Raw genomic sequence first — 13,258 nt, forward strand, 5'->3', positions numbered from 1 at the left:
TGATTTTTATCAGATTTGATTTTGCATGAATAAATGTATAATTTATTTATGATATCTTCTAAAATGAGCCGCGTCATGTCAAAACCAACATAATGGGTTTGCGACCAGCATGGATCCAGACCAGCCTGCGCATCCACATAGTCTGATCAGGATCCATGCTGTTCGCTTACAAACCCTATAACAAGTAGAGAAACTGATAGCGAACAGCATGGATCCTGATCAGACTGAGCGGATGCGCAGGCTGGTCTGGATCCATGCCGATTGCATACCCATTATGTTGGTTTTGTCATGACGCGGCTCAAATGTTTTATTAGAAAAGCCTATAGAAGTTTACAGTAGTGGTGGAGCATTGCTTTGTTTGAATGATACATCAACCTTGCACTTCACTTTATTTGCATACACTACTAGTTTGTGAATTTACAAAGCTTAGAAAGTTTTTCACACATGCATAGTATTATTATTGTTGAGACTAACACTTGTGTTTGCCTGAGGTGGTGTACTATTACAACACAAAGACTTGAAATTTAAAAATTTTGATAGCAAAACTTCTTATCAGTAACAGTGTTTGTGTGAAAGTGAAATCTTAAAATGCTACAATAGTTAGAAGAATGTATTCATATCCCTTTGACAGTGAGGCATGATTTATTTACTTATCCTAGAATAGTTGAAAGCAAGAATAATTTGGAAGAAAAGGAGAATATTATGATTTATCTTATATAGCTTGTCTGTTTAGAAGAATAAGTTGAGATATTATGATTGCTCCAGTGGTGTTGGAATCAAAATTGTTGTCATTCAAAAACTTTTATGTAGCCCATTATTCAAACTTTGTAATAGTTATCAACATGAAACTTGGAATATGTGCTTATCATGACAAAGTGCAGTTGTTAGACAAGGGGCATAATTCTGAAATTATTATCTTTGGAATTTAACGTTTTAACAGATTAACACTGCATGAGGCGCTCTTGATATGATTTTCTATCTTTCAGACATTACATTTTGCATGTGAAGTCTTTAAAATGAAGACTATAAATGAACTGCTTGAAGGTATCAGTGTGAGACCTGTGCAGGAGACAAGAGATTTCAGTAAGTTGGATTTGATTTTTTTTTTTTTTTTTTTTTCAATTTTTTCTTTTGAAAGAAAAACTCAGCACAAAAATAAAGATTGAATGCATTCTGTCTTTCTTATAAACTGTTTTGTTGATGGAGAAAGTTAATTCAAATTTCAATTTACAATATGCACCAGGGCCTTTTTACCCTTCTTTGCGGTATCAGGCTACTTCCCCAAGCCAAGTTACTAACTTTTTCCCCCAAAAAACAGTCTAAAATTCCCCTTCTTGCGAATATTTCCCCTTTAAAAGAAAAGTCAAACTGAAGAATTAAACTTTCTTGTTTAAAAATATAATATAAACAATGTCACAGAACAAAAAAAGGAAATAAGATTGAGTGACGTTTGTAATTGTTTATTAAAAATTGGATGAATTGATGACCTTGTAAGTGCAACAGAATCCAATACATGTATCCCCTCGCAAGCCCATATGTCTGAGTAGCACAACATGCCCAACCATTGGAAATAGCAAGCCTGGCACAGTGCCAGTAATACAGTGGGAACTGTTAATAATGTACTTTCTGAATCAAACCAAGAACCCTCACATGATCTACATAAAATTCTATAATGAGGAAATGTGAGTTAATATAAAGGGGCAATAAATTGATCTGTAAAAAATGTCTTTAACTCATGTTGGACAGAAAGCTTAGTACTATAGTAAATTGGAGGAAAATATGCAAATAGATTATGATATTCCCCCAAAATGTGTGAAAATATGATATTTTCCCCAAAAGTGAAAATCGCGCATTTTTCCCCACAAAAAGGGCAAGGGCACTTTCCCCAAAACTAGTGAAAAGGCATATTAATCAGCATTTTACATTTATGCCCCTTGAATTGAAATGGTTTGATTCTGGTTAATCTAGTGTCATATATTTGAGGATCTCTTTGTGGGAGAATTGGGGAAAGGGGTCCTTCAGAGATGGTGTTTAGATTGGTATTTGTATGCTTGTAGACTTATTTAATGTTACAGCAAATATTTCTGGAAACTTCTATTTGGATTGCTTATTTTACAAAGCTGCTTTCTTGAGCTTGTATTTTCACTACTAGCATACAGAAGGTTGACTGATAGCTCTATACTGGTGAGAAATCCTTGTCCAGTTTGATGCCAGCAGGCATAGGATTAGTGGAGACACTGAAGTCAAATTTACACATACTGAATCAATATAATACAAATTGAGGACTTTTATTTCAGTAATGTCAAAGTTCAAGACAGATGATGATTGTGAGGTAGCCACTACCAATATTAAAGCCAGTTTAACATGTCCGGTAAGTCATTTACTATATTAAATGAGCTAATTCATAAAATTGTATAGAAATTCTCTAGTCTGTCCCATCTATAGTGAACATCAAATTTTGCCAGGTTATGATGTAATACAAAATGAGGTTTATTCATTAAAAACAATTTTTTTAAAAGGTGTTCAGGAAAAAAGAAGAGAGCTAATGATTTGAAATTTAGTGCAAACATTATTGGTTAAGACCTTCATCAAATTTTACAAAATCTCAAAAAACAACAACAAAACTTTCTAGTCCTGTTGTGTCAAAGATAAACGCCCCAAAACAACAACAACCTTAAATGCTTTTAAGTACAATAACAGTAACTGTTCCAGATTCAAAATTGAAATTTACTGTACAAATTTGCAGAATACAGGTAAAACATCAATTTATCAAATATGTTATGTAGTACTATGTCAGTATTACTGGCTGTATTCTATTTATCTATAGAAAATATATTCAACCTATTTATTTCTCTATAGAAAATATATTCAACCTAATATTTATTTTTAATACCCAGGTCACATATTAGCGGAATACGCCCACGGAAGAGCCACGGATTAATTCCGGTATCGTCCGTAGCTACCCATACTGTTCAGTAACTATATTTAAGATACAAGGATTATGCCTATAGATAAAGTAACACATCATGGGAAAGACTTCTTTAAAAGAGACTTCCTGGATATATCATTTGAATACTTTATCACCAAATGGAATGAATTCCAAAGTTCAGTTTTAATGTATGTCAATTACTAAAAAGTAGTTTGTATTTATCTTAGTAAATTTTTTTGGTGTTTTTACTTAATATTTGCATTTTTTATTTAAGATAGGAAAGATGCGGCTATCGAAGCCTTGCAGGAGCAAAAACTGCTCACATATTCAGTGTATAGATGCTAGAACCATACTAGGCATGAACAAGATGAAAAAGGTATGGAAATGTCCGGTTTGTCAGCAACCAGCAGGGTATCCAGATCTGTATATAGATGGGTAAGTGTGGATAAAGAAATAGGAGTGTCTGTGACTATCACATGCCTGTGCCAGTTTTGCAACTCTGTAAATGTGTATTGCACAGCCGTGCATATAGTTTGACGTGATGTCATTTGCATTATACAGACATAGCGTATAGACGCAATGTTAGTGTCACACTATAAGCGTACATGATAAAGTGATTCATTTTTACTGTAAACAGTTTTGTTTTGGATATGTGATAAATAGAATATTGTATTGGTGTAGTTTCAATACTAATTTTATGAAACTGGTTGAATAAAATAATATTAATGCAAGTCTCTATACTTCTGTTTAACATGTTCAATAAATTTCAGTATTGAATTTATACTTATTCAATATCCTCTATATATAATCACTGACTTGGAGTACAGGAATTTTATATTTAACCAATAAAACACAAAATATGCTTTTATAAGAAAATATAGAGATAACATATTTTCTTATAAACTCATAAATATCAAGTCCCTGTGCTTGGAGTCACTTGCCATTATTTAATGCGGGTCAAATTTTTAAACATGTTCCATTAAATTAAGAAGACTTCTCTCCTGTTAGTCAGCTAAAAAGTTGATGCTTTATAAAGTGACATTGTGTAAATTTTGTCTGCATGTAGGAGCAGGAAATTTTATATATAACTTCAACAGAGTCCAATGACTGCTAAATGAGGGTCCCCAGTTATATAGCAAATTGTTAATCTCAAGCTCAGGTCTCAGGTATTTGATTGGCCAGAATATACACTGACCAATGCAATCTTGAGATTTGAAACATAGCTCAGAGAAATGTTTATAACATTGGGGCCTAGCTTTGAAAAAAAAAATCTGAAAATAATATAGAGTAAAAAAATATACAGTGTAAACATATTTAAGTGCTGTTTTTAGCTCGACTTTTCTATGAAAAGGGGAGCTATCCTACTCGCCCCGGCGTCGGCGTCGGCGTTAGCGTTGGCGTCACACCTTGGTTAAGTTTTTCGTACCACCCCACTTTATTTCAGAAGTATTACAAGTATGGCTTTGAAACTTACCATACTTGTTCACCATCATAACCTCCATCTACAGACAAGAGTACATAACTCTGTCAAGGTTTTTGACAGAATTATGGCCCTTTTTTGACTTAGAAAGTGTATTGAGCTTGGTCAAGTTTTTTGTACCACCTCACTTTATTTCAAAACCATTGGAGGTATTGCTTTGAAACTGACCATACTTGTTTACCATCACGACCTTCACCAACAGACAAGAGGACATAACTCTGTCAAGGTTTTTGACAGAATTATGCCCCTTTTTGACTTAGAAAATACATTGAATATGGGTAAAATCCACTTATTGCCTTAACCCTTTGAGATATTGCTTTGAAACTTTTAATGCTATTTCACATCATTACCCCCATCTGTACGCAAGAGAAGGTAACTCTGTCAGGGATTTGTTTTAAAAATTAAGGCCTTTTATCGACTTAGAATCTTGGTTAAGTTTTTTGTACCAGTCAACTTTTTGACTGAACTGGTTGAGATATTAAATTGAAAGTTGGAATACTTGTTTACCATCATGGTCCCAAACATGGGCAGGAGAAGGTAATTCTGTTAAGGATTTTATTTGAATTATGGCCCTTTTTGACTTAGAAACTCAGTTAAAATTTTCATTCTTGTCCACTTGTTGACCTAACCATTTGAGATATTACTTTGGAAGTTGGAGTTCTTATGTGCCATCATGAGACCTATCTGTAAGCAAGAGAAGATAACTCTGTGAAAATGTTTCTTGATTTGTACTTAGAAATTCCTAGTTAAAGTCTTGTGTGCCCTTAACTGTCAAAGTTTTGTTTTATAGGCAAGCACTAAAAAAGTCGAGCGCGCTGTCCTTCTGACAGCTCTTGTTAAAGAAAGCTTTTCAGCTTGTTTGAACTAATTTCATGTCTACTTTCTGGAATTAATAGTACTGGTATAATTTGAGGAAACTTGGTTGTGATAAATTTGTAGGGCTTGAAACCATAATCCCTGTTCTGTGTGGCAGACACTTTAACAGGCTGGTAAAATTGCCCGATCGGGCTTATGACATAAAAAATCATATTTCTAGAAAGTAATAAAGATATTTCTTTCAAACTTTGTTGTTTATTGAGGATAATATTTGACCGAAACAGGAAGAAAAATATTTGGCTTCTGTCAATTTTGTGAGAATTATTTCCCCTTTTTCATGTTTTTATATTTCACATAATTTTTGAAGTTTTTAAAAAATATGTTACATATGCAAAGTGTAAATCAAAATAGGTTAAATAACTTCTTTGTGCTCTAATACATTTCGCCAACACCTGTCAACATACATTTCATTCAGTTTTCAAATAAAACTTTAAAGTTACATTAAATAAATATGTAAGAATATTTTGCCGTCAGCCTTAAAAAACAAGCATTATACAGTTTCATAAACCTTTTTAACAGTTATGTTGTAAATCTCATCAAATATTGTTCATAAATTAGGATTTTAAACGGAAAACCCCACGGTAACACTAAAGTTCGTATACGAATTTTAACATGCAAATGAAGACTATAATCAGCTCGTGTATGCGCTACGTCACAGTGTTATAGCTGCCACCCGGAACACAGTAAATATGAGATTTTCTTGTGCAAACACACTTTAACCGTTTTAGCTTCACGATGCACTATAGGCCTGTGGTTCAGAAAAAAGTAATCATCTCATAAAAAGGATTAAATTGTATGAAAACATCCGTTACAATGCGGAAATATACCGTTAGATTAGAACTGCTGCACATAGTCATGTTTGTTGATATAATATTGATGTTGCAAACAGAAATAATTATTATTGTACTTCCGATTTCACCACAATGAGGTTGCAATTTTTTATGCTTATAAAACTTATTTTGATTGTCTTGACACCAAAATAAAATCTGGAGTCGATATGAAACCCAATTTATTAATGAAATGTCGCCATTTCTGTTTTTATGAAATTTATTTAATGTAGCTTTAAAGTATAATGTTCAGTGTCAAAGAACTGTCAAAATGCCAGAAACAGAATATTTAATCCAAATAAATATGTAGAATAAAGGTATTGGCGCAATAATCTGGAGCAAAATAAAGTTGTTGGACACATTTCTATTAAGAATTTTGCATTACAACATAATTTTTATGAACTTCAAATAATTTGTTTCCAGAAAATGGGGAAAAAGTGAAATAATTCTTAGAAAATAAAAGATAACCAAAATATTTTTTATTTTGATTTGTATCATATATAAATGCTAAACAAAACAAGTGAGAAAGAAACATATTAATTATTTTTCTAGAAATATGATATTTTATGTCTTAAGGCCAATTGGGCATTTTCACCAGCCTGTTTAAGCTTAACCATAAGATCATTTACCACCCCCTCTTCAAGTTTTACAAGTAATTACAGTTAATCTGTTGAACATTGTTTTTAATTGGTTAGATTGTATTTTCTTTTCTATAAGTATATTTCATTATTAGATATTCACAGATGAAAGTTTTAGAGTTCAGAAATTCATTTTAAAAATCTCTCAACACACTTATATATCAATTGTTTACAATATTTTGTTTTTGTTAAAGGCTATTCATAGAGATACTAGAGACGGTTCCCTGGAATATAGTGGAGATTGAGATTTTAGAAGATGGTTCTTGGACTTACAAAGGGACAAAGGACACTGGCGACACAGATAAGGAAAACATATGTGTTATGCTTGGTAAGTCTTGAAAAGGTAAAAGTTGTCCGAGTAAGGGTTGATATTTCAGAAGTTTAGAATTTTGTTGTCACCATTATACACTTATCTTGGTAGATTTGACCTTAAATAAAATTTCATCTTCATTATTCTTGAATAAACAAATTACAGTTAACTCCTCTTATAACAATATATTGTTTATAACGACACTTTTGCCATGGTCCTGACTCTTCAAATTGGTTGCTGCTTAGATATAACAATATCTGGATATAATGATGTAAATATGGCAGTCCCCTGAATGTCGTTATAAGCTGTTTATTCTGTAAATAATATCTAGTAATAATGTCAAATATTAAAATCTGATAAATTTTAGTATTTAGATATTGAAGGCAGTTAAAGTTTGAAAAGACTGTGCCATCTTTAAAACAGGGCAAATTTGATAATCATATTCTTCAGATTAAGACGTAAATAATAAATAACAAAAGAAAAGAAAGGAAAAGTTTTTTTAATATTTTTGTGTTTGTTTTATATAGATGAAACAATTGACAAGCTAGAGGTTATAGACTTGACTGAGACTGATGAAGAAGGTACACCTATTAAAAAAGCTCCACTGAAGACAAACAATACACTGATGAACAAATATCCTGCCGTGAAGAATTTAATTGAAGAAGTGGCTAGTACAATTGACAAGTAAATGATTTATATACATATATTACCTATGCATGCCAGTACACACATTATATGATATTTCACAAGGAATTTACAGGGCTGCAGATCATGCGTATTTGCGTAATTACCCAATTTAAATGTCAAAAAAAGCAATTGAAATAATAACTAAGGGTAAGAAAAAGTAAATAAATTCTTATTTATGCAAACTACATTGGAACTGGTGGGTAAAGACATAAGTTATACTTAATGCTTACATCAGACAGATCATACTGTTTCAGACTGTTTTAACCTTTAAATCATATCAGGTAGCTTGGAAACTCCTAGGCCAATAAACCATAAAGCATAGTAGTAAGTAGCTTTTTTATTACCGTACAAAACCTACAACAGTCTACAATGAAGGTCAGAAATTTTGGGTAAAATTACATGAACATTTGCTTTAAAACCCAAATTGGTAAGAGAGGGTAGGGTAAAAAATACAGAAATAACTCGTAAGAAATAGGAAAAAAACCAATAGATCACAAAACAAGGGGTAATCACCCAATATACACAAAATGTTATCTGTAGCCCTGTAATTTAGTTTTTTGGACAGTTTACAAAGGTTGACCTGTTATTATACCCCCAAAAACGAAGTTTAGGGGGGTATATAGGAGTCACCCGGTGGTCGGTCAGTCGGGTGGTCGGTCGGTCGGTCCAGACATCCGTTGCATTTTCCTTGTCCGGAGCATAACTTGAAAACTAATGGTTGGAATTCAATATAACTACATACAATGGTCAAGCACATTGAGAGGAAGTGCAGTATACAAGAACCATAACTCTATCTTGACTAATTACAGAGTTATTGCCCTTTGTTACTTTTCCTTGTCCGGGGCATAACTTGAAAACTACTGGTTGGAATTCAAAACAACTTCATACAATTGTCAAACACAATAAGGGGAAGTGCAGTGCCCAAGAACCATAACTCTATCTAAAGTAATTACAGAGTTATTGCCCTTTGTTGCTTTTCCATCGCTTTTTTTTTTGTCCGTTGCATTTTCCTTGTCCGGAGCATAACTTGAAGACTAATGGTTGGAATTCAATATAACTACATACAATGGTCAAGCACATTGAGAGGAAGTGCAGTGGGTAAGAAACATAACTCTATCTTGACTAATTACAGAGTTATTGCCCTTTGTTACTTTTCCTTGTCCGTGGCATAACTTGAAAACTACTGGTTGGAATTCAAAACAACTTCATACAATTGTCAAACACAATAAGGGGAAGTGCAGTGCACAAGAACCATAACTCTATCTAAAGTAATTACAGAGTTATTGCCCTTTGTTGCTTTTCCATTGCCTTCTTTTTTTTTGTCCGGACCATAACTTGAAGACTAATGGTTGGAATTCAATATAACTACATACAATGGTCAAGCACATTGAGAGGAAGTGCAGTGCATAAGAACCATAACTCTATCTAAAGTAATTACAGAGTTATTGCCCTTTATTACTTTTCCATTGCTTTCTTTTGTCCGGACCATAACTTGAAGACTAATTGTTGCAATTCATTATAACTTCATACAATGGTCCAGCACATTGAGAGGAAGTGCAGTGCACAGGAACCATAACTCCATTTTGACTTATTACAGAGTTACTGCCCTTTGTTTCTTTTCCTTGTCCAGAGCATGACTTTAAAACTACTGGTTGGAATTCAAAACAACTTCATACAATGGCCAAGCACAATAAGGGGAAGTGCAGTGCACAAAATCATAACTCCATCTTGACTAATTACAGAGTTATTGCCCTTTGTTACTTTTCCATTGCTTTCTTTTGTCCGGACCATAACTTGAGACTTATTGTTGGAATTCATTTTAACTTCATACAATGGTCAAGCACATTGAGAGGAAGTGCAGTGCATAAGAACCATAACTCCATCTTGACAAATTACAGAGTTACTGCCCTTTGTTACTTTTCCTTGTCCAGAGCATGACTTGAAAACTACTGGTTGGAATTCAAAACAACTTCATACAATGGTCAAGCACATTGAGAGGAAATGCAGTGCATAAGAACCATAACTCCATCTTGACAAATTACAGAGTTACTGCCCTTTGTTACTTTTCCTTGTCCAGAGCATGACTTGAAAACTACTGGTTGGAATTCAAAACAACTTCATACAATGGTCAAGCACAATAAGGGGAAGTGCAGTGCACAAGAACCATAACTCCATCTTGACTAATTACAGAGTTATTGCCCTTTGTTACTTTTCCTTGTCCAGAGCATAACTTGAAAACTACTGTTTGGAATTCAGTACAACTTCATACAGTTGTCAAGGACATTAAAAGGAAGTGCAGTGCACAAGAGCCATAACTCCATTTTGACCAAATACAGAGTTACTGCCCTTTGATACTTTTCCTTGTCCAGAGCATAACTTAAAACGTACTGGTTGGAATTCAAAACAACTTCATACAATGGTCAAGCACAATAAGAGGAAGTGCAGTGCACAAGAACTATAACTTTATCTTCAGTATTTATAGAGTTATTGCCCTTTGTTCTTTTTCTTTGTTTTTCTTGACTTATTACAGAGTAATTCAATTAAACTTCATCAATGGCCAACCACATTGAAAGGAAATGCAATATACATGAACCACAATTATCTTTAATTGTTTCAATTCTATTACAAGGTATTCTGTTACTAGTAACATCCTCATTTCCGAAGCAGACTTGTGGGAGTATTAATCACATTTAGTGATAGTTCTAGTTATCCAAAGTTTTTGCACCAAATAGTGCTTATATGCAGTGTTTTTATTACATTCCAAAGATTTTTATAAGCTTAGGGAAATCCAGTGGTTATACCCTGGTACCTGTTCATGTCTCTGAAATAATGTACAAGCAGACATTTCCTGACTGAAACAATAATAATAATGCTTGAATGTCACCATATGAGTTAAACAGTGTTGGTCATTATGACTACCACTTCCCCTCTGAAAAAACAACAGAATTGCATAAAAATTGCAAACTCTGACTGAAATTTAAGCCGCGTCACGACAAAACCAACATAATGGGTTTGCGACTAGCATGGATCCAGACCAGCCTGCGCATCCGGGCAGTGATCAGGATCCATGCTGTTCGCTTAAAGGCCGTATAATAAGTAGAGAAACTGATAGCAAACAGCATGGATCCTGATCAGACTGCGCGGATGTGCAGGCTGGTCTGGATCCATGCTGGTCGCAAACCCATTATGTTGGTTTGGTCATGGCGCGGCTCATTCGTTTTTCTCAAAGGAGTAATTTGTATTTTAATTCATTATAAAGATATTTCATAAGTATAATATGGTCATGAATAAAAGGTTGTTTGCCTTGTGGCCTGGGATCTTATTTGTTAACAACCATATATGATGCAACATATAACTTGTCAAATATCTTGACTACTAGTAATGTATGGAAAATTGGTATGATTGTGTCTAATTTGAAGCTGTATGGTAATGAGTTTCTGTTTTGTTCATTTATAAACAATGGTTGTCTTTGTCGCAGGGTGAGGAACTTGGACAAGCAGATATCAACAACATCAGGTTGTCATAGAAACAAGAGAAAGCATTTTCGTCAAGCAGGTCCATATGACAGAAATAGAGTTAATGGAAGTAAACATTATAATGACTATTACAGCAGCAGACATACTGGAAGTAGTCACGAACATTACAAACAAGTATCGTTGGACAGGTACAGATGGTCAAATGCCTGGAGGAACACCGTATCAGATGGTTGGCGGGGTTACAATTCTTCACATGTAGATTCAAATAGATGGGGAAATAACGATTCTACATACAATTGGCAAAATGAAAGCTCAAATACCCTGCTTTCAATAGTATTCCGACCATTTAATAATGTTTAGCCAATGAATTTGAATGTTACAAGATACACTATATTAAATTTGCAGTCATTACACATTTTATAGTCGTGAGGTTTGGAAAAATATTAATAATGTTTGTTTTCAACATTTTTGAAAGTCACACACTAGCATAATGCTTCTGAGAAAAAGTGCAATTCTTCAAAATTAATCAGTCTGATTCTGTCAGTGATTATAAATGAGATAGCATCACAGAAAATAAAAACTTAAGTTAAAAACCTTGGTGACATGAACTTATTGTCAGAGATACGAAGAAAACATCAATGGTGTTCATGTTGACAATTTTCAATTTTTCTTTAAAATGAACATTTGTAGTGTTTATTCCAGTTTGTTAGAAGGAATTCCCAATCATACCAGTGGTGCTAATTTAGTTGTTCTTGTGAATCATGTGGAGTGTTTTTTATATACAGAAAAGACAATATTTTCATACTCTGAGCTGATCTAGGGTACATTTTCAATGACCAATTTGAGTGAATGACTCTGTTTTGTTGATTCCCCACCCCCCTCCCCCAGTATGGGGAGGCATATAGTTTTTGCAGCTTCTGTCTGACAACTTTGTTTTCTGCTACAACTTTTTGTCTGCTCCACAACTTTGTCATTCAAATTATGGATGGATTTTGAAATTATTTTGTTAAAATGTGTAGCACATTGAGACAATGTGTCACTTGTAAGATCTATGTCTGAAGCTCAAACATCAAAGTCACACTTTCACCTAAAGGAATTATTTCCATAAAAATGCAATCATGTTCGTGTCCATGAACAATTCTGTAATCTCTAATGATGGTTCTACTCGGGCACCTGTTCATGGCTTATGCACAGAGATGCACCTCAAGTCTCTACCAGTACCGCTGGAAAGTCGCCATATGACCTCTTATGTGTTTGTGTAATCTAAAATCCAACCAAAAAAAAAAAAAAAATGTACAGTCGACATTGTATTAAGAGACCACTCAAGGGACTGCCAAAAAGTGGTCTCTTAATAAAGTGGTCTCTCAATAGAATTTTGGAAAATTCTAGACTTTCTTATATTACAAGTCATAGATATAATAACATCTTTAAAAAAAAATAAAAATTGTACAATATTATGTATGTATAACAGTTTTATAATAACATTTATGCCTTTTTTTAAAAAAAGTCATCAATGTGTGTTTGTTTTTGTTTTTAGTAGACATTTGTATACACTACCCCGATTTCAAATTCAATAAGGTTTTTAGAGATCTGGGATTTTTTTCTTTTTTTTTTTGTCGAAAGGTCATATTTAATGGGGTACTACATGTATTTTAAAAAGCATCAGATGAGCACCTACACCATCAGCAATGAAAGGCTCGGTTCTGTAATGTTTAGTCCACTACGTTTCATGATTTTATTTTGACTACAAACGATGACAATTGCTTTTTACTCAGACTCAATTACATGCACGATTTCCTCATTCAATTTATCAGGTCTTATTAGTTGTCTGTTAATTTTCGCTCGTTCCGACGTCATTTTCGATTTGATTTTCTGGAAGGGAGGTCACTCTGAGCACATGACAAAACTGTGCAAATGCGGTGTTGTGATACGTTATTGCTCTGACAAAATATGTCACAATAAATATTACGATCGGAAAATTGTTTCTTTCTTTCCGATTTTGAAACGATTGCTTCGTTTTTAAACGACAATTATC

The 13,258-nt window shown here is 33.6% G+C and overlaps 1 protein-coding gene across 2 annotated transcripts in view; it reads left to right on the forward strand.

The window, feature by feature from the left end:
• The window catches only part of LOC132719308 (E3 SUMO-protein ligase PIAS4-A-like), a 44,283-nt gene extending 31,501 nt beyond the window's left edge, over window positions 1-12,782 (forward strand). For both annotated transcript variants that reach the window (XM_060703073.1, XM_060703072.1), the window contains exons 11-16: window positions 987-1,083; window positions 2,298-2,371; window positions 3,204-3,364; window positions 6,945-7,078; window positions 7,588-7,744; window positions 11,226-12,782. In XM_060703073.1, coding sequence (XP_060559056.1) covers window positions 987-1,083; window positions 2,298-2,371; window positions 3,204-3,364; window positions 6,945-7,078; window positions 7,588-7,744; window positions 11,226-11,583 — 981 coding nt within the window. In that variant the 3' untranslated portion in view covers window positions 11,584-12,782. The remainder of the gene's footprint in view (window positions 1-986; window positions 1,084-2,297; window positions 2,372-3,203; window positions 3,365-6,944; window positions 7,079-7,587; window positions 7,745-11,225) is intronic.
• The last annotated feature ends 476 nt before the right edge of the window (window positions 12,783-13,258 follow it).

The sequence above is a fragment of the Ruditapes philippinarum genome, unplaced genomic scaffold, assembly GCF_026571515.1.
Source record: "Ruditapes philippinarum isolate M1 unplaced genomic scaffold, ASM2657151v2 ctg5738_1_1_1_1, whole genome shotgun sequence".
Taxonomy (NCBI): Eukaryota; Metazoa; Mollusca; class Bivalvia; order Venerida; family Veneridae; genus Ruditapes; species Ruditapes philippinarum.